Below are 19862 nucleotides of genomic sequence, written 5' to 3'. Positions count from 1 at the left end.
ACTGTACTGCAATCGTCATATACGTGCATAACTGATGTAAATAACGCATTTGTAACAGGCTCTATAGTCTCCCCGCTTGCGCACAGCTTCGGTACAGGTAGGGAGCCGGTATTGCTGTTCAGGGCGTGCTGACAGGCGCATGCGTGAACTGCCGTTTGCCTATTGGGCGACGTGTACTTACTCGCGAGTGTACTTAAAGTGAGTGTCCTTAAAGCGGGGTATGCCTGTACACAGATTTAAATATCTTAACATCCCGAGCCCTTTCTGCCTTTAAGATGGAAAATGGCCAGCTGTTCTGCAAATGCAGAAGTCATGCCCTTTCCACACAGTGGCTAGAAAAAATGTGAACCACTTGGTATTTTCACATTTTTCAAACCAAAAATGTTATTGGATCTTAAGGGCTGGGACCCGCTGCGCCCGGCGGGCCTCGCGAGCGTTCCCCACCAGCAGGGGAATCCTTCCGGTCCCAGTCCCCCCTCGCTGCACGGCTCACTACGCACTGTGACGCGTCAGCCGCCAGAGGATGCAAGAAAATTGTGATCCCGAGCGATGACGCGTCACGTGGTGCGCTGATGAGCCAATCAGCGGCGGGGGCGGGAGCTGTCAGACAGCTTCCTACACAAGGTGTGTGTGTGTGTGTGTGTGTGTGTGGCATTTGTGTGGGAAGGGGGAGGGAGCTGCTTACCTTCCAGCCGCAGCAGCTCCCTCCTGTCCGGCAGCCCGTGGAGGGAGGGGGGGGGAGTAGCGGGTTCCTCCGCTCAAACCACGCCCCCCCTCCCACTTCCGCCCCCCTCCCGCTCCCTTCAGACCGCATATCGCGGTCTGTCTGTCAGCGCGCCGCCTGTCTGCAGTGCGGCCGCGCTGACTGAGGGAGCGGGGCCTTAGCCTAAAACTGCATTCAAAGCGGTCATTAAAGGTTTCCCCCCCCATTCAATATGTGCATCAATACAATCTACACACTGACAAGTCACTAGCTAAGCTGCAGATTGATCCATTATCCTGTAATTGATCACTGAAATTTGGTTGGGGTTCACTAAATGCATCTTGGGTAATCTGCTGCACTGACAGCCAAAGTTCTGTGAGGAAGATCATGTGACCAAGCAGGCACTAGATTCAATTGGTTCACTGCTACAGAGGGCAGGGCTCAAAAAGGTGATGCTGTTTCGGAAGGGGGTGTGACTTTGTAAATGGTTGCTATAGGAACAAAAATGCTTGTTACATTAGCATACACAAAAAATGTATTTTCTCATAGTAACTGATTTATTTAAAAAAATACACACAGGTTATTGCTTGAACTGCAGCTTTAATCGAAGTCCTACTAATAGCTATCCTGATCAAACAAATGACACAAAAACATGATACTTTTTCAACATTTATTTATCCACAAAAAATTCAACATTCAATATCCATGTGTGAAAAAGTATGTGAACCTTCTAGATTCGGTACCTGATGCCTTGTGCAGCAATGACTTCAACAAGCATTTCCTGTAACTGCTGGTCAGTCTTTCACATCGGTTTTGAGGAATTTTGTCCCATTCCTCCTTACAAAACGGCTTCAACTCAGTGACGTTTGAGGGCATCTTTGCAGTGACATTTCAATATTTTAGGTCTGGACTTTGACTAGGCCATTCTAAAACGCGGAATTTCTTCTTCTGCAGCCATTCTTTTGTAGATCTGCTTGTATGTTTAGGATCATTGTCTTGCTTCATGCCCCACTTTTGCTTCAGCTCCCGGACGGATTATGTGACATTCTCCCCAAGCATTTTCTGATACAATGCAGAATTCATGGTTGTGTCAATTATGGCAAGACGTCCAGGTCCTGAGGCAGCAAAGCCACCCCAAACCATCACATTCCCACTACTATGCTTGATGGTTGGAATGAGGTTCTTCTGTTCGAACACAGTGTTTGGTTTTTGCCAAATAGAACATTTCTCTTTGAGGCTTAAAAGTTCCACATTTTTGACTCATCTGTTCAGAGAACATTGTTCCAGAAATCCTGTGGATCATCTGTGTGCTCTTTGGCGAACTTCAAACAGGAAGCAATGTTCTTATTAGAGAGCAGTGGATTCATTCCATTAACACTTGTTCAGTCTTTTTCTGATAGTTGTGTCATGAACACTCACATTAGCCAAGGCGAGAGTGGCCTGCAGATCCTTGGATGATACTCTGGGGTACTTTGTGACTTCCTGGATGATTTGCCGGTTCGTTCTCTGAGAGATTTTGGTAGGACAACCGCTCCTGGATAGATTGACTGATCTTGAACTTTCTCCATTCATAATGGGTTGGTGGAGCCCCAAATCCTTACAAATGGTTTTGTAACCCTTTTAGACTGATGAGCAGCAATAACTGCTTGTCTGAAGTCCTCAGAAATGTCTTTTGATCGTAGCATGACGTGTTTCCACACACCTGTATGGTGAAGAACAAATTCACAAAGTTTCTGATCTTTATATATGGTGGTGCCTCCCAAAATCACAGCTATATGTTTTATCTTTTTTTTAAAATAAATTGTATTACACCATGGGCGTTCTCTGCGCTTTCCTCTCTCTGCAAGTATTGAAGGAGGAGTGAAACACCTCCAACGGAGAGCAGCACACGCCTGGATTCATTTGCACCAAGGAATTGGAACCCTTGTCATTTTTTCCACAGATAAGACTTTCTATTTTTCACTTACTGGACCTGAGTTTTATTGATAGACTTTCCTTATACACTTTTATAAGTAATGTTTTGACACTGTTTATTATTGTGAATTAAGTATCTGATGATATGTTATTGGCTAGGTATCCTTAGAACTTGATAAATTCTTTTGCACATATGCACTAACCACAGCTTAGTAGCGTACTCGGCCAAATACTTCGATGAGTGGCACAATAGCCTGTATTTTATCCAGTCTGCTACAGTTATTCTATAATAAGCTTTGAGGCCTAATAACTGAGATTTCTTTTGAGTGCTAAATCTATCCCAGAGTTGCACCAAACCACCATTTGTACTTCAAATAGGGTAAGCGAGGGTCTCTCTCTCGAGTGTTTGGTACATTATCGGGGATTATCACAATAAACCAGCCAGTTCCAAGGAAAAGCCTAGAGCCTAGTAGCACATGAACTAATACAGCTTCTTTCCTTCTTTCCTTGTTTCTTTTTTGGATTCCAAGCAGAATTTAGGAAATCCCTCCAGTACGGAGGTGTCAACTCCTTGTGACCTTGGTCAAGTCACGTAATCTTCCTGTTCCTCAGTCATAACAATGAAACTGTAAGATCAATGAGACCGGGGACTCATTGTGCCTACAAAATTCACAATTGTACAGCACTGTGTACACTGTTAGCGCCATACAAGAAAAAAATTACAATATCTGCATTAGTTCACCTTTTTTTGTGTCATGACTAGTGTGGCATATAAGGTCAATAACCAAGATACTGTACATACTCCATGTGCCTATAATTCAAAAGTAGAACATAGCCCCACGTATCCTTTTAATCTAATGCATTACAGATGTGTTTCCAGGGATATACAGTACTAACTTCGAGGCACATGGCAAAAGATGAACTCTGAATATGTCTTGGCTGAATCATTGTATAGCTGTCAGAATGTGTGGACTGGCATATGAATGAGAGAAACATGGAATGAGTTCAGTGTTTCTGCGCACAATCAAAAATGAAACTTTTACCAAAATAGCAAGATGGTTAGCCGAAAAACAAAAAGGGTGTGTGATGCACAAATGATAAAGCCAATTAAAATACATGAAACTTAAGATAAAGCCTTGTTGTTATTGTGGTTTTGATGATGGGGATTTGCCCGAAGATAGTGTTGTTAGCCGAGCCTTCTTAGCACGGAAGCAAATACAAATCAGTGGATTTGATCTAGAAAAGGAAGTGCAGAGATGCTCTTCCCTTGTATAGCCCTGTTAATTAGATTGTTCACTTTTTATGCACTTTTTTTTTGTCTGCATATAAAGTAGACAATTTTTTTTGCCTAAAAGTCCTTTTTGTTTGGTCCAAACTTTTAATAAGTTTGAACAAATTTGCCCATTTTCAGTTTGTTTTAAACAATAATTCCAGTTTTCATGTATAATTACAATAGGCTTTCTTATCTTATTCTTTGAACAAACTATTGTGTGTGTAGTGTGGTGGTGAAAACGGCAGTAACATGCACCACTCCCTGCTGTGCACCGGTGGAGGGATTTGTGGTAACAGGTATAAGATGAATGTGGTTCGATACAACAGATCGTAATCACAAGTGTTTGATTTATTTTCTTCTTATACTTTATTTGATCAAACCTTTTAATAAGATGTTCTATGTGGTGTGTACTGACTGTTTGATCATGTTGCTGCCTGGATATGTGCACTCCGTTTTAAAAGAGACGCATCCTTTTATAAAAATGTTTTGCTTCCTGGGACGGTGATTCCTGTAACTTAAATGAGAAGGAAAGGAAAGAGTGGCTGATTTGTGTGAAGGGTGAAATGCCCACCAGTCAACAAACGGGCTTCAGGTGATAATTGTGTTCTCATAAGACATTCATAATAAAGGGCACTACCTGCGTCGGCCACAAAGTATTTTTAGGCTTTTGCATACTATTTATCAATTTACTGAATATATTCTAATAGTTGATAGTTATGCATGTACACACAGGAATGCTTGTCACGGAGATATATTTTGTGTGTGCGAAGTGATGAATCCTTATTGCAAGCTTTGTCTAACAGCAGCATCTTGTGTTGTGTCCTCTGGGTCAGACCATTATTTTGTCAGTGGAGTCCCTGTCCATGTTGGACATCATGTTCTAATTCCTGAGCATGTGAAATGTTCCCAGGATTAATGTTGCAGTAGCTCATCTGTTTTCCCAGTCTTGATTTTTTTTTTCTTCTTCATTTTTTCCCCCTTAGGTAATTCCAGCAAATGGGAAGTCTTCATTCACGATTGTGTTCTTGCCAGACGAGGAGGGCAGCCTTGAAAGTTCCTTATTTGTAAATACTTCCTCACATGGAATTCTGTCCTACCAGGTAGGCCGCTCCTCGAGAGAGAACAGTACAGCATTCTAATCCCTCTAGTTCAGGGGTGGCCAACCCCGGTTTTTCAAGGGTCACCACCAGGTCAGGTTGTCAGGATATGCCTGCCTCAACACGGTGCAGTCAGCGACCTGTTGGTGGCCCTTGATGTCTGGAGTTAGCCACCACTGTTTTAGTTTGTTTGGATGCGTGGTTCAGCACAAACTTAGCTGCTCAGCATTTGTAAGGATGTCATACTGTGTTGCAGGTATTTGGAGTGGGAGTGCCTACGGCTGGATCTATGAATACCAAGAACCTGCTGCAGAACACAGATGTAATGTTTCCTCACATTGCAAACATCCATCTTTCACAATCGCAGGTATTCAAATTAAACTGCAAAAGCTCAATGTACATATATAAATAAGTACTTGTCGCTGTTTTTTTTGTTAGACTAACTGTGCATATTTATATTATCTAAAATGTTTGAATGTATGACCGCATATTTTAAATGTTAATTACACAGAGAGTGGAAATATAGTGTTTGCAATTGTTGGCTATTTCAACTTTGGTTTGATCTCATTTGATAGATTAGCAGTGAGATTTGAGCCTGCTGTGTCTAGATTTCTTTATGGAGCTGGTCTTGAGCTTCCAGAATCTCTGAATGCATTCCTAGAGGAGCCTGGATGCGGTGCAATACAGTTTAAGCCAGGAATGGCAGTTTCAAGCCCTGTGTGTCTGTGTGTCTGTGTGTCTGTGTGTCTGTGTGTCTGTGTGTCTGTGTGTCTGTGTGTGTGTGTCTGATTCTAGCTTGTCCCCAGGGTGGCTGCACATTGCTCCACAGTTTACGCCTCACCAACACTGATATAGTTTAATTAATTAATCGGGACCTGACAAGTCTGGCTAAGAAACTGAGAAGAGACCTGCTGTAAGGACCAAGTGCCAGAACGTGCAAATCATGTCTGTGGTGCTGCACACTTGTGTTGGGAAGTATTGCTGAAGTAAAGAGGGCAAATCTTTACACATCTGAGCATTCAGAATGACAACATCTAGTGAATACTGCAAGATTTACTGCACATTAGTGTTTTCTCTAGCATTGATCTATAATGGAGGAACATGAAATTGTTTGGGTGACATGCATGGTTTAAAACATCCCCCTACTCGATCGCTACAAAAAAATATATATTTATATATAATTATAATAATCAAAAAATAAATAGATGATACCGTTCTGTGGCTAACGAAATGCTTTTATTTGTGCGAGCTTTCGAGATACACAGATCTCTTCTTCCGGCGATGTTACAATGAATGAAGCAAGGATAACTTAAAAACAGTGTCTCTTGGAATGTTATCTGTGCTGTTCCTTCCCCAGTGTGGATGTGTTTTATGGCTAGAGGTGTCAAAGGGTAACTGAAGGCAAGTGAAGAAAGAGTGTGTATGTGTATCAGTGTGAATAAAAATGAATGGAGAGTCCACAGTATAAACAGTGCTCTACACAAGGTAACACGGTACTGATACCTCTACATGACTATATAATTATACACACACATACAACACACACATAATGTTGCAATGTCTCTTTTTAATGTTGCAACTATGTTATTTGTAAAAATCCAGAAATACAATTATCTAATATATCTAACTTTACAATAGTCATGTGGCCCTGATACTTGTACATTTCTTCACATCTGATTTGGAAACTAGTTGGAATAGAACTGTCCTAAAATGGGATAAAATGAAGCAAAAAGTAGCGCCTTGCTGCACTCTTCTGCATGTTTGCCTTTATAAATCTGGGGTTTAAGTGCTTAATAATGATTGGGAAATCAGGACAGTACACCACTTATGAAAATCAACATGCTTTTTATATTGTGTGTGTATATAAAAAAGAAGAGCATGCCCCATAGCGTAACTCTGTGAGAAAAGAGCTTTAATAAAATAATTGGTCACTAGGACATTCACTCTCAAGGGGAGAAATTGTGCATGAGAGAGTAATAACTCTAGAACACAGTATTGCCTGGCTCCTGGAGTTGATGAGGATCAATAATATAAATCCAGAGGACAAACCAGAGTCTAGATGTAAACGGACAGATCTTTGTAGTAGATAGATCAACTGTCAAACGGACTACGAACAAGGTCTCCAAAGTAAAGATCAGCTTCTGGATCTTTTTGGTGGCTATCAGTGTGATACGATTGTCAGATGCTGATGGCTTCCACGCACGTAGCCCTAAGCGTTTAGTCTCTTGCACGTGACTTCATCAGGGGAATATATACATATATATGTGTGTGTGGTGTGTATGTATCTATATCTATATCTCAAATAAAAAGATCACTTGTAAGCACATGCAACCCTGCCTTTCACCATTATCACCTAACATACAGTGCTTGCACTGCATATGTGTGTGTATATATGTGCTGCCGTTTGCCCAGGCTCTTCGCAACACAGTCTTCTAGTGGTTCATTTGTAGAAAAGGAGGACAAACACTTGTTTATACACAAGAGGCACTCAGCCTTCAACCTTCAGCGGTTTATTTTTCCAATAGTGACACTAAACATTTCAAACACCGTCACTTTAAGAAACAAAATAAATCATAAAATAAGCACCTACTCCTCTTAGGAGACTGACTATACTATAGACTAGACTTAGGAAACTGACTATACCACTCCGGCACTTTCTAACTGAGCCGCCAGCTCCAAAACATGCCCTATCGTATACACAAAACAGTCTTTAAACACAATTATTATGTAATCCTTATGTTATTGTAGGGGATTCCTATCCCAGGGTCTCTGTGTAGCTCCAACAGCAAACAGGAACGCCAGTTCCGGGGAGCAGGCTGTCCAGCCCGTGGAAAATCTGTATCCTGTGTGGGGGTCCCACCTGCCATGCTTCCTGCAGAGCTGGGGAACCGGAACAGCCAGAGTCCTTCCTGGCTTGAAGAAAATTAATCTCCCCCTTGCTGGAGAAAAGCAGTCTCTCTTGTGCAGGCTACTTCCTGCCTTTTGAAACCTTCATTTAGGAGTGATGTCTTAATTAGTACCAGGTGCAGCAAGCTTCCATAGAGGAATTTAACCTCCTGTACACTGTAACCTATCCACTCCGCTAGCTCTTTAGTCCATATGGACAGTGACTCCGTAAGTGTGTGTGTGTGTGTGTGTGTGTGTATCTTACTATATATTTCTGAAAGCATTGTATGTATGTATGTTTCCCTGGTGTGTTCCCTGTCCCTAGCGGCAATCTCATTGGTCCCTTGGCCCGCCCGCCCCCGCACACCTCTCATTGGCCTCACACACTCACACCACTGCTTCAGGCCCCCTTGCAGCTCACCTTCCCCCCTCCCGGTGGCCGTCACTCTCCCCCGTCACCCGGACCGCAGCTCACCTTCCCCCCCCCCGGACAGGCCCCGCACCTTCCCCCCTCCCGGTGGCCGTCACTCTCCCCCGTCACACGGACAGGCCCTGCACCTTCCCTGCTGCACGTTTCCCGGCCGCTCGCGCTCACAGGTGCAGAGAGGGGGCCCGTGCGGAGCGCTCCCCGGATGGGAGGAGGGAGAGCAGAGAAGGGCCAGGCGCGCGACAATCGGAGGAGCGCGGGAGAGAGGAGTGGTGCTGTGAGTCCTGGCAGAGGTGAGGGGGCTTTGTGTGTGCGTGGGGAGAGGGGGGGACAGTGTGTGTGGGACACCGTGTGTGGGGGGGAGGGACAGTGTGTGTGTGGGGGAAGGGGGGACAGTGTGTATGGGGGGGAGGGGGGGACAGTGTGTGTGTGGGGGAGGGGGGACAGGGTGTGTGTGTGTGGGGGAGGGGGACAGTGTGTGTGTGAGGGAGGGGGGCAGTGTGTGTGTGTGTGTGTGAGGGGGGGAACAGTGTGTGTGTGTGAGGGGGGGACAGTGTGTGTGTGTGAGGGGGGGACAGTGTGTGTGTGGGGGAGGGGGGACACCGTGTGTGTGTGTGAGGGGGGGAACAGTGTGTGTGTGGGGGGGGGGGGACAGTGTGTGGGGGGGGACAGTGTGTGTGGGACACCGTGTGTGTGTGAGGGAGGGGGGGACAGTGTGTGTGTGGGGGAGGGGGGGGACAGTGTGTGTGTGGGGGAGGGGGGGGACAGTGTGTGTGGGGGAGTTTGACTCGTCTGTCCAGAGAATATTGTTCCAGAAGCCTTGTGGATCATCTGTGTGCTCTTCGGTGAACTTAAGACAGACTGCAATGTTCTTTTTAGGGAGCTGTGATTTCTTCCTGGCTATCTTACCATAAACGCTATTCCTGTTCAGTCTTTTTCTGATAGTTGGGTCATGAACACTCACATTAGCCAAGGCGAGAGTGGCCTGCAGATTCTTTGATATTACTGTGGGGTTCTTTGTGACTTCCTGGATGGTTTGCTGTGTATTATAGAGGCCTTGCACGGTCTCCCGACATTTAATTTAAGTTCCTTGGTTTCGAGAGCGCGGGACCTCTATAACTGACGCCCCGCACCCCCCCCTCCCCGAAAATCTAGCGACCCCCCCCCCCCCAGTTTGCTCCTCTGCTGGCCTAATTCAAACAACATTTTGTATTAAAAGACATGGATTTGGTTCATTTAAACCCTATTGGATATTTAAGAAGAGCCTGGTTTTGATTCAAGAACAGTGTGTGTGTGTGTGTGTGTGTGTGTGTGTGTGTGTGTGTGTGTGTGTGTATATATATATGTATATATGTATGTATATATATATATATATGTGTGTATATATGTGTGTATGTGTATGTGTATGTGTATGTATGTGTATATATATATATATATATATATATATATATATATAACAATATTTCCATAATTATCATTGGGGTTCACAAACGTTTTCGCGTGTGTATTTTCATGATTAATTTTGATTTAAAGAAGGTAATCGTGGAAAAACTATGGAATTTAATTGCAGTTCGCAAACTTTTGTGTGTGTGTGTGTGTGTGTGAAATACTGCATATTGCTATTAAAATAGAATTAGGTGAGCTGAAACCTACTCCTATGACGGAATGTATCAGTAACTCTATATTATTCAACAATTTTATGGACAATGCTGTGAGGAAAAGAGAACTGGCCATACGTTTATGGAGAACAAATACACAAATTATGCGTCCCTCCCAAATGGCTGGCAATTTTTTAGGAAATTCTCAATTTTGATCCTAAGTCTAATAAGGGAGTCATTTAGTTGCATCTTTTGATAAAAAAATTATTATTATGGTTTCTAACCCATTCAAGGTAAACAGAACTTTAGCAGGTACTTCCACCAAATTACATAGTGTTTCTTATTGTTCTGTGGGATAAAACATTGTGAAATATGTGAAAGTGCCTAAAGTGTTAAATGAATGAAGCACTTATGCTATCTGTGATTGTGCAATTTTAACACGGGAAAACTAATACGATTCCCTTATTATGAAGAAAAAATTGTTCGTGCGCAAGTTCCTTAGTGTAGGGGGGCTCAAACTGTTTGTCCTGCACTCCCCCACTGCTCTGCCCCCCTCCCCCTCACCTTGTATCCAGCGTGAAATGACGCTTCTGGGTCATGCAATGTCACGTGACACCACAACATAATTTGTCTGTCACACTATCGAGTGAACTTGACATTGAAGTGTTTTATACCTATTTGCTAAGTGGAGAATTGGCATGAAGCTCATATATATTTGTTATAATTTTTATACACGTCCAGCTACTCAAATTCTTCCACGTGTAGAATATGTAACTTGGGTCAATGAACTTTGCTGTACTTGGAAGGCTGAGAGTTTAGTGCGCCGTTTTATTTGGATGCATTGATATGTTGTTAGATTTCAGCAAGATGGTAGATTTCGTAGGGTATGAACTATTCAACTCATACAGACACTCATAATGATGTGGTACAATGCTTGTTTTTGTAATATAATTCTGTTATAGCTCTGAATTGTGTGAGACATCTGGTGAATGTGCTTCAATCTTTGGACCAGATTAACCACAGACTGTATGTTGCATAACTGACCAATTTGTTTAAATACATTTTTTTTTATATATATGAAATAGGACTTTTTTCAACCACATTTGACCTTTCAGAATTACTTTATGCAGTAATTACTGTTAACCTTTTAAACTTCTGTATTCAAAATACATGTTGTCTGAAGCTAATAGTTTTAATACTGCTCCTGTTTTCTCGTTTGTTCAGTTTAAATTGGTGTTGATTGTAATGTTAGTTATTTTCCTTTTGAGGGAAATGCAAATGATTATAAATGACCTGCAATGGCAGCTAAAATAAATATATTTTCACTAATACACAGTACATATTTGCAATAAAGCAGCAATACTACATTCCCCTTTTCTTCTTATTTGTATATGTAAAGCATGTGACAATGTCTAATTCTACATTCTTACTTAAGCTGAAAATCGTTTGGTGATCCTAGTGTAAAGATGTAAAAATCATGATTGTGTGACTAACAATGGCTGCTTCAGTCAGTGTAACTTAGCAGCTACAATGTATCCATATATAATGAAGGTGACATCTATTGTTACAGTTTGCAGCTCAAACAGCTGGGAACATTGATAACAAATTATCACAAACAGGAAAGTGTTGCAAATATCTTGCACTGCTTGGGAATTGGACTAATACCTGCTATAGAAATCAAATGCTGCTTTAAAACGCATTAAAAAGTACATTGAGTTGAATAATTAAAAAAAAAAAAAAATACAATAAATCTTATTCAATACTACAGAACTGATTTATTTACAGAAAGAGAGATTTTGCTTGATTTGCTGCCCTAATGTTTCCAAATTGTATTAGTGAGATAATTTGTATTATTTTTTATTGCTAGTGTTGAACACACGTTTGTGTATGTGTGGCAGCCTTTTAAAAGCATCCTTCAGCAGCATCATAAGCATAATTTTGCTTTTATTAGATAGGTTCAAATTGCCAAAAGCCATTATACTGGCCCAAAAGTTTTGTTGTCCTGTACAGTAGAGTGAGAAACATTGTTCTGATTGTTCTTTGTGATCAGTTCTAATTCTAAAACGGAAGATTGTCCCATGTCTAAGTAGTGCTTGTTGCTGCGGCCTATCCATGTTCATGCTATGTAGCGCACCCAAAGCAACTGACTAGTTGCCATTTAGTACCTTTTTACTCTCTCTAAATCTCTCCCACTCTCTTGTGTTCAGTTTTTATTGTATATAATTTTTTAGCGCTGTTTAACTTTGCATTTTAAGCAATATAGTAGAAATGAGGGGCACATCTAACAAAAAATAAACAAGTACTTGAAATATAAAGCAATGACTCCCTCGCAATTCTGAAATATAAGTAAGGGGGTGCACCACTGGAGAAACATATACGATAGCTCAGACGAGCAAACACCAAACAAAATAGTGTAAAAGAATGACACAACTTCCAAACGTGGCAACAGTGAAAGCGTCAAATCTACAAACACAGTATCAACATTGTATGTAATGCATACTAATTGTTTTATTGCGCGCCACTGCCTGATTTAAAGCATTACATCTCCGTGCCCACATTTGGAAGAATGCCCTCTCGTTTCCCCTATTTAGTTTGGGGTTTGTTTGCCTGAGGTGTTGGATATTTATTTTGTCGGACAGTAGTGGACATTGTTAGATGTTCTTGGAGTACTTCTTGAAGTAGTATGTGGTTTTTATGGAATCTTGCGTTCAAAATGGGGCCAAGCAAATAAACAAAATTAAAATCTACATGTATTTTAATCTAGCAGTGTGAATAATAATAATAATTATATGGAAGGTTAAGCCTTTTGTCTAATATTAACCCTAGCAACAGTGAGGAAAAAAAACCTGCTGGTATCAATCAAATCAAACTGCTTGATTCATCCCAAGCAAACATCACTGCTTTGGAAATTTTGAGATGGCCACAATCTTTTTGTGAATAATATATCCACAATATTTTATTTGGCATCAGTATAAAGCTGTTCATTGTTTCTTTATACAAGTATGTTATTGTAACCTCTTGAAGTCTTTCACACTTAAAAGCAAACACACACAAACAAACCCCATAAGCTCAGAACCCAAATCCAGCTCATCATATATACTGTGTCACAAAGAGTGCCACAAGGATTGTGACCTCATCTAGAGCGCAAAAGCCAAAAAGCCGCAGGGCTACATCTAACGTGACATTATATAGTTAAATACAGCGGTGTTAGGACCTACAGATGGGCCATACAGTGAAGTGGTTGTAGGCTTAAAATACTTTGGCCAAAGATTTGAACTAAATGACTATTGCTTATGAGAATATATATATATAGATAAGTATTTAACTATATAATACTGTATGTCAAGTTAGATATAGCACTTGGCCTTTTTGTGTGTTGTTCAATACACTTAAAAGCAAAGCAGAACAGCAGCAACACAAAAAACCTTTAGAGTTTAACCCTTTTGCTGTTGCATGGACCTGCAATGCGTTGTGGCCCCTCTAGCAGTGAAAGTGTTAAATAGTGTATCGGTTTTTACAGCGATAAAAGCAATGCAGGGAGTTCACATTCACTTGGGTTTTTTGTTTGCCTTCCTCTGGATCAATATACTGGAAATACAAATATAAGATAAGTATCTGTTGTCTAAATATAACATAGGTGGAACTCCGTGGACAGAAGGCTTTTTTTCAACCTCTTCAACTATGTAACATTTGCGCTAACTGCATAGTTGATGCTCGGTTTTGCTAAATTGTTCATAATTATTATTTTTGTGTGTGTCATTCATACAGGCAGACGCAATAAACGCCAGTGTGTGGCAAGTCCGCCTTAAATGCAGCGTTCCTGTCAAAAAGCAGCAGCAGTGCCGGGTACGGTGACAGTCTTAGGCCTCGTTCATGTGGCGCGTGATCAAATCAATGTAAATGAATTGGAGCGTCCATACTGCGTGCACGTGAGCGTGGGTAGGCGCGATGCGTACAGAGACAATTTTTTGTGGCCTTTGCCGCGTGATGGGCCGGTCACGTGCACTGTTCAGCCAATGAGGGCGTACCTCGCAAGTGACATCACGCCCTCGCCACGACCCCATCGCGCAACCCTGCGGGCCAGGAATCGCTCCTACTTCAAGTGAGCGTGATGTCACGACGCTCTGCCTCGCGCACGCTAGCAGGCAGCATGGATGCGGCCTTGGCTGGGAGGAGGGAAGACAATCCATTCTATCCATGCTGGGGTTTATGTTCTAACCTATTACTTTCACTCCTCTAACCCACAGAGCTGCTTTCCATCTGAACACTCACTGCTGCTGCAGATCTATTTTGCGGTCAGGCTGGACGGAGGCCAACACGACTTGGAAGCTCTCAGGAAGTACATAGTGGAGAATGTTGTAATGATCTTTGTAAGCACTGACGGGAATGGAACCATCGGTAAGCAGACGATGATTGTAAGCTGGTAAAGGAAGATACTGCAGGGGGTTAATTGTCCTCGTTCGTTTCTGTTCCATCGTCTTATTTTTTTTAAAAATACAAAGATGTTAAAACATTGATGATGGATGAAAGTACAAGGAACAATGAGAGCAGTACAGAAATCAGCATGGGGACGTCTTGATATAAATGTGTTTTTTCTTTTATTCTTTTGCACAGATGATCCCACAATGAGTATATATGTATTAAATTCTGGGAACGGCCTTGTTCATATGCAGGTAATTGTGCTCTCTATTAGCCGTGTGTATGAGTGCTTTGTGATTTTATGTTTGTACACACTGTGTTTGTAGTGCATGTAATTTGGACAAAGCGGAAGAGGAGGCTACACTGAGAGTTGGTGCATTGCCCCTTTATACAAGTGGCAGGTAAAGTGAGCCAAACTGAAGGCCAAGAGCAATATCCTAACTGATAACTGGAGCACTCAGTGGACATAATAAGTCAAAATGCTTAGTTGAAATCTAAGACGGAGACGCAAAATGGATTTCCAAAGCACTAAGGCCCGCATTCAACAAAGTCCTTCTGTAATAGTTTTGACTTTTTGGTGAAGTATATGTGTAAAGAAACCTTCACCTTGTGGTGGTAAAGAGCTAGATGAAGCTATATTGCTAATATCAGTGTAGACTTTTGCTCCTATTGTAACAAGCACAGTGAGAACCATGTGGCAAAGTAAGCAATGCCTCACTTGCCTCTGTGGCATGCACTGTGTGGGGTAGTTGGGCTAGTGCCATGGCGTTACTACCTTTAGGCCTGGTCCCCAGTGTCAGCTGCAGCGAGCGCTACAGTGTGCGCTGTGGGAACAAGATCCGCCCCTCAATGGGGTCTATAAGTAGCCATGGTGGTTATAAGGGCATGCAGCTTGCCTGTCTCCATGACCGTTGCTTCATTGGACCGAGAGGTCTGTAGAAATCGTACCTGGCATATATTGTAATTCAATATATTGCTTAATCTTCAATAGGGAAGTGACCCTCAATTGACTTGGCAAAGAGGGAGCCAAAATAGGGAGCTTTTCGCAGACTTGACTGCACCCTCGCTTTTATTAGAGAGCAGCTGTCCTTTCATTATCCACCTCTGCATAACGAGGTACATCATTGTATTGAACATGGTCAGATTTGCTTACTTTTCTAGCACTAAGGCAATTGAAATCATTTAGCGAAGAGCGGTAGTTGGACTTTGTTGAACATGGGCCTGAAGGTGCAGGCCTCCCTACTACGTTCAAGGGGACATTTTCTGTAGGGTAGAGATTGCCTTGTTCTCTTTCTGTGCTGCATCTCTTCCGCTATTCTCGTGTGCTTTGAAACACGTGCACTATTGCAGACATTTCCTTACATAGAATGTGTACAAATGTGGCCTCTAAATGCTTGTTTTATGATTTATTTCCTCTTCTGAGAGTTGTGAAGGAAAAAGGTGTATTTCTGAGAGTGCTATGTTTTTCTGTCTCAAAACATTTTATACTGGATGAAAATGACATGGTTTAAACCATTCTGGGAATCATGTGGCCCTTGGGTTTTCCATACGTTACCCACCACTATGCACATTGTAAGCTGATTAAAAACAAAAAACAAAACAATGTTCAGTGCACCTGATGAAATGACCAGGTAAATAGTGACTGCTAGTAAAAGCAGTATTGAGCATGACTGCATTCTTCCAACCAGTAAAAGCTATAAAAACAATTAAAAGGAGGGGAGAGAAAAGGAGTGCCGGGCTCTCTAACCCTTTAAAAATAACAAAAACAAACGGCTAGATTGTGGAAGGATTATTTTGCTAGATATTGCACATTACACATGCAGACCCTCCCCCCCGAAATTATTTTCAGCTTAGATGCACTGCGATCCTTGGTTAATTCTCATTTTTGTCATTGAATTAAAAGTTGAACAGTTTTTCCAGCCCTGTGTTTTCTTCCAGGATATTCACCATTTTCTAGGTGATAGTTTATCTGTCCAGTTCGAGCCTGTGATGCTCCTGAGCTCTTCTATAAACTTCACGAAGGCTGCCTCCATTATTTGCACAGGTCAGTCTGTAACTGCACAGTGTCTAACTTCACATTTTAATGCGGCAGTCCAAGTTGCAGTTTAAATTTTTTTTTAAATGTTATTTTTCCCCCTTTTAATATGTGCATTAATACAATCCACACAATAAGTGATTAGCTAAGTTGCCGATCGATCCGTTATGTGAAGATTCGGCTCGGGGGTTCACTAAATGGCTGTCAGTGCAGCAGAAGAGAACCAAAGATGCAAAGTTCACTGGGGAAGATCATGTGACCAGGCAGTCACTAGATACAATTGGTGCACTGCTAGAGAGGTCAGGGCTCAAAAAGGGGTGTGCCAGAGCCTGTTTCAGAAGAGGAAGGGGATGTGACTTTGTAAATTGTTGCTATAGAACCAAAAAATGCATTTTACATTATAATGCATTAAAATTTTCATTCAGAGTTGTTTAAAAATAAATAAATAAATGTTACACGTATTTTCTCACAGTACAGAACTGATTTATTACCCGAAACACATGTAGGATATTGCTTGGTCTGCAGCTTTAAAGGGAAGGCATAGTTTCATAGAGTGCACAATTTATCAGTTCTATTATCAAAAAGACTGATGACGATGAACTGTATGTAACACTCCTTTGTGTCAAGGAACAAAACTCTCCGGTAGAATTTTACTTCGCTATAATAAGTGAGCTTATTCGCTTTCATCCTCATACGAAACCCATCAAGCACAGTGGTTTGGACCCTGTGAAGATATAGTGTGAAGTATGGAATTTCAATTATTTGCCCTTTTTAATAATAATCGATTGCTGTTCCTGTATGTAGCTACCTTACGTGACTCGCAGTTTACCTGCTCAGAAGACAGAAAGATGAACCGCATAGAATCTGCTTCTCCTCCGTACCTGTGCGTCTCTCACCATGTGACAGAGGGGTATGTTACTAGCCGTTACACCAGGCTTGTATTCTTATACTGTATGTCCTGATTCATAGGAATGAGGTTCCCATCAAACAAAGTTTTTTTTTTTTTTTTGTTTTTTTGCCTGAATAGTTTTTACTTAACTAGTTATAGTCACTGCTGGGAATCTTTTCTAAAACAAAATAATTTATTTGCGTTGTCTTAAAGTAAAGGTGCCAAATAAGTAAAAATCATAAAGACTGTCTTAATGTTTTAAACAGTTTTAGTGGGAATTTTGTGGAGCTTTCTCGCGGCGTGTGCACTCAAATGAAGAAATGAGCCAATTTTTTTGTTGAAGTTAGATTTTGCTGGAAAACGCATAACTTTGTATTTTTAACATATCGAAATTAGTGAATATTTGATGATAATAATAATAATTAAAAAAAAAAAACGAAAAACAAATTGAGAATGTTAAAAAAAAAAAAAATATGGTGCAAGTTTGTCACTACAAAAACTGTGAATATAGTTTGTGTGGCAAAATTGTACAATTTTACTAGACTTTCCTTCCAAATGGAAAAAGAAAAAAAGATCAGATTCTCCAATCTCTACTGAAATTCTTTTGTTTTGTAGATTTTCAATGTGAAGGTAAAATGTGCTTCAATACATTTAACAATTTTCACATCCAGGCGCCGACAGCTTTTCCAGGACCCAGGACTAGTTTTCACAACCCCATAAACTAATACAAGTAAATATTGACTGTATCTACAGTATATTAGTAGTGGTCTTGCTCAGATACGGTTTCATCCGAATATTAGCTGGCAGTTCACTTTAACAATAACACTAATAATGATGGGTGTTGCTTTTCCCTGTTTACTTAATGTGTTTATAGTAATGTGCTCTTGTACATTTTAAAATCACTATTGGAATACAGACTTGTACTTGCAAAAAAGTAATACAAATCATGCCCAAAAGAATATATTGTTGAAGCCTTTAGTTGCAGCTGATAACCCTACTGTAGCCAGTGCCCCAAAAGGTGTTAGGAATGTTTAGAGGGGTAGAAGTGTATAGGAAATACACAGTATCTTCTACAGTTACAACATTTCCCGCCCCTCTTTCTCCGAAACGAACGTGTACACAGTTACCTTGTATTGGACCAGCAAAAGTCATCATACTACCTACTTCCTTTTGCTCTTTTACATTACTAAGAGACCAGTACGGCTCAACTCCTTGTCACTCCATAAAACTAAACTGATATTTTAGCATACAATTAGTTAAAAAAGAAAATCATTCAATGTTCTTTTTCTAGGGGATGTCGCCTTTTCCATTTTTTCGTTTTTTCGATGTTAAACGAAAACAATAGAAACATGTTTTCTTGTCTTTACCTGGCAAACTGTATTAAAAAGAATGCAGGCTATTGTTATTTTCTTAGTTCAACGTAAAAGATGTAACTTTGCTCTGCAGGTACCTGGGTTTTGACACTTCCAAAGTATCGTTTTACATGGAGCCCCATCAGGATTCCGCTGGAGAATGGTCAATATGGCTGGAAAATAACTTAAACTTTCATATTGTTCTAACTGAGGTCTTTGTGACACAGGACACCAAGGGAATAATAAAGGTATGTTCTATGTGTTTTGATGTAAGGTCTTATGTCTGCTCAAAAAGTTTTCCTTTTTGGTGGATTATGCCTGTTGATACATGAACATATGTCCCTCCCCATCCCCCTAATCAATAGTAAAGCTGTAAAGGTTGGTAGAGGCTGAGTACAGGATTCACCCAGCTGGGTTTTACCTTAAAACAGCAGCCCCTGTTGACCAGAGTCTTTGTGTTTCCTAAACTGGGCTTTATTTGCTGCTGTTCTTGGTTAACATGCATGGGGGCTGCAGGTTGTGGTCCTGCCACGTACATGAATTGTAAGTGCAGATATAGCGGTTGAGTGGAGAACAGATGGACGTGTTCAGGAGAGCCGTCTACAACCTCTTTTCTAAAGTCCCCTTTGGATAGCACCTGGAAGCATTCAAGCAAAAAGAGCCCACTTAAAATGAGATGGTTGTGGGGCTGCATACTTGTTAGGCAAAGTGGAAATGTCATGTGTTATGATTAGTTAAGAGATTGCAGGCATGTATAAAACATGAAACACTGCAAAACGTACAGTTTGATAAAAGGTGCCGTTTCACTTGACTTACTTGTGTTTATTTATTATCACCTTTTCCCCCTAGAGACACACAATGCTTCATTATGAAGTTCTAATATGATTGACATACAGACATTTACTGTTTAGGTACATTCAAATAGCCCAATGTCATGTCGGACCAGTTAGTTGCACTTTTATTTTCTGACTTAAGCATGAGACCCAACTAAACTAGAACCGAAATTAAGCATTGGGAGGTATTTGTAGTGATTTGCACAACTAGAGAATAAAATAGTAGAGCATTAATTTTAAATGGTAAAGTGTGTATGCGTGTGCAAGTCATTTTATCTCCCTGTGCCTCAGGTACCAAATTAGATTATTTATATATTTATATATATATATATATATACAGCTAAACCCCGTTATAACGCGCCTCGTTATACCGCGATTCGGTTATAACGCGGTTTTCCCGTGGCTCCCGTTTTTAAAAAAAAAAAAAAAAAAAAAT

The 19862-nt window shown here is 41.0% G+C and overlaps 1 protein-coding gene across 7 annotated transcripts in view; it reads left to right on the top strand.

Annotated features, from left to right (window-relative positions):
• Positions 1 to 19862, top strand: part of TMEM131L (transmembrane 131 like) — a 147019-nt gene that overhangs the window by 73006 nt on the left and 54151 nt on the right. For all 7 annotated transcript variants that reach the window (XM_075613116.1, XM_075613112.1, XM_075613108.1 and 4 more), the window contains 8 exons: positions 4874 to 4990; positions 5244 to 5354; positions 13667 to 13744; positions 14146 to 14296; positions 14513 to 14571; positions 16256 to 16361; positions 17157 to 17262; positions 18688 to 18841. In XM_075613116.1, the coding sequence (XP_075469231.1) occupies positions 4874 to 4990; positions 5244 to 5354; positions 13667 to 13744; positions 14146 to 14296; positions 14513 to 14571; positions 16256 to 16361; positions 17157 to 17262; positions 18688 to 18841 (882 nt within the window). The remainder of the gene's footprint in view (positions 1 to 4873; positions 4991 to 5243; positions 5355 to 13666; positions 13745 to 14145; positions 14297 to 14512; positions 14572 to 16255; positions 16362 to 17156; positions 17263 to 18687; positions 18842 to 19862) is intronic.

The sequence above is a fragment of the Ascaphus truei genome, chromosome 1, assembly GCF_040206685.1.
Source record: "Ascaphus truei isolate aAscTru1 chromosome 1, aAscTru1.hap1, whole genome shotgun sequence".
NCBI classification, from domain to species: domain Eukaryota; kingdom Metazoa; phylum Chordata; class Amphibia; order Anura; family Ascaphidae; genus Ascaphus; species Ascaphus truei.
The sequence above is the reverse complement of the archived record's forward strand: the minus strand, read 5'-3'. Positions and strand labels throughout refer to the sequence as shown.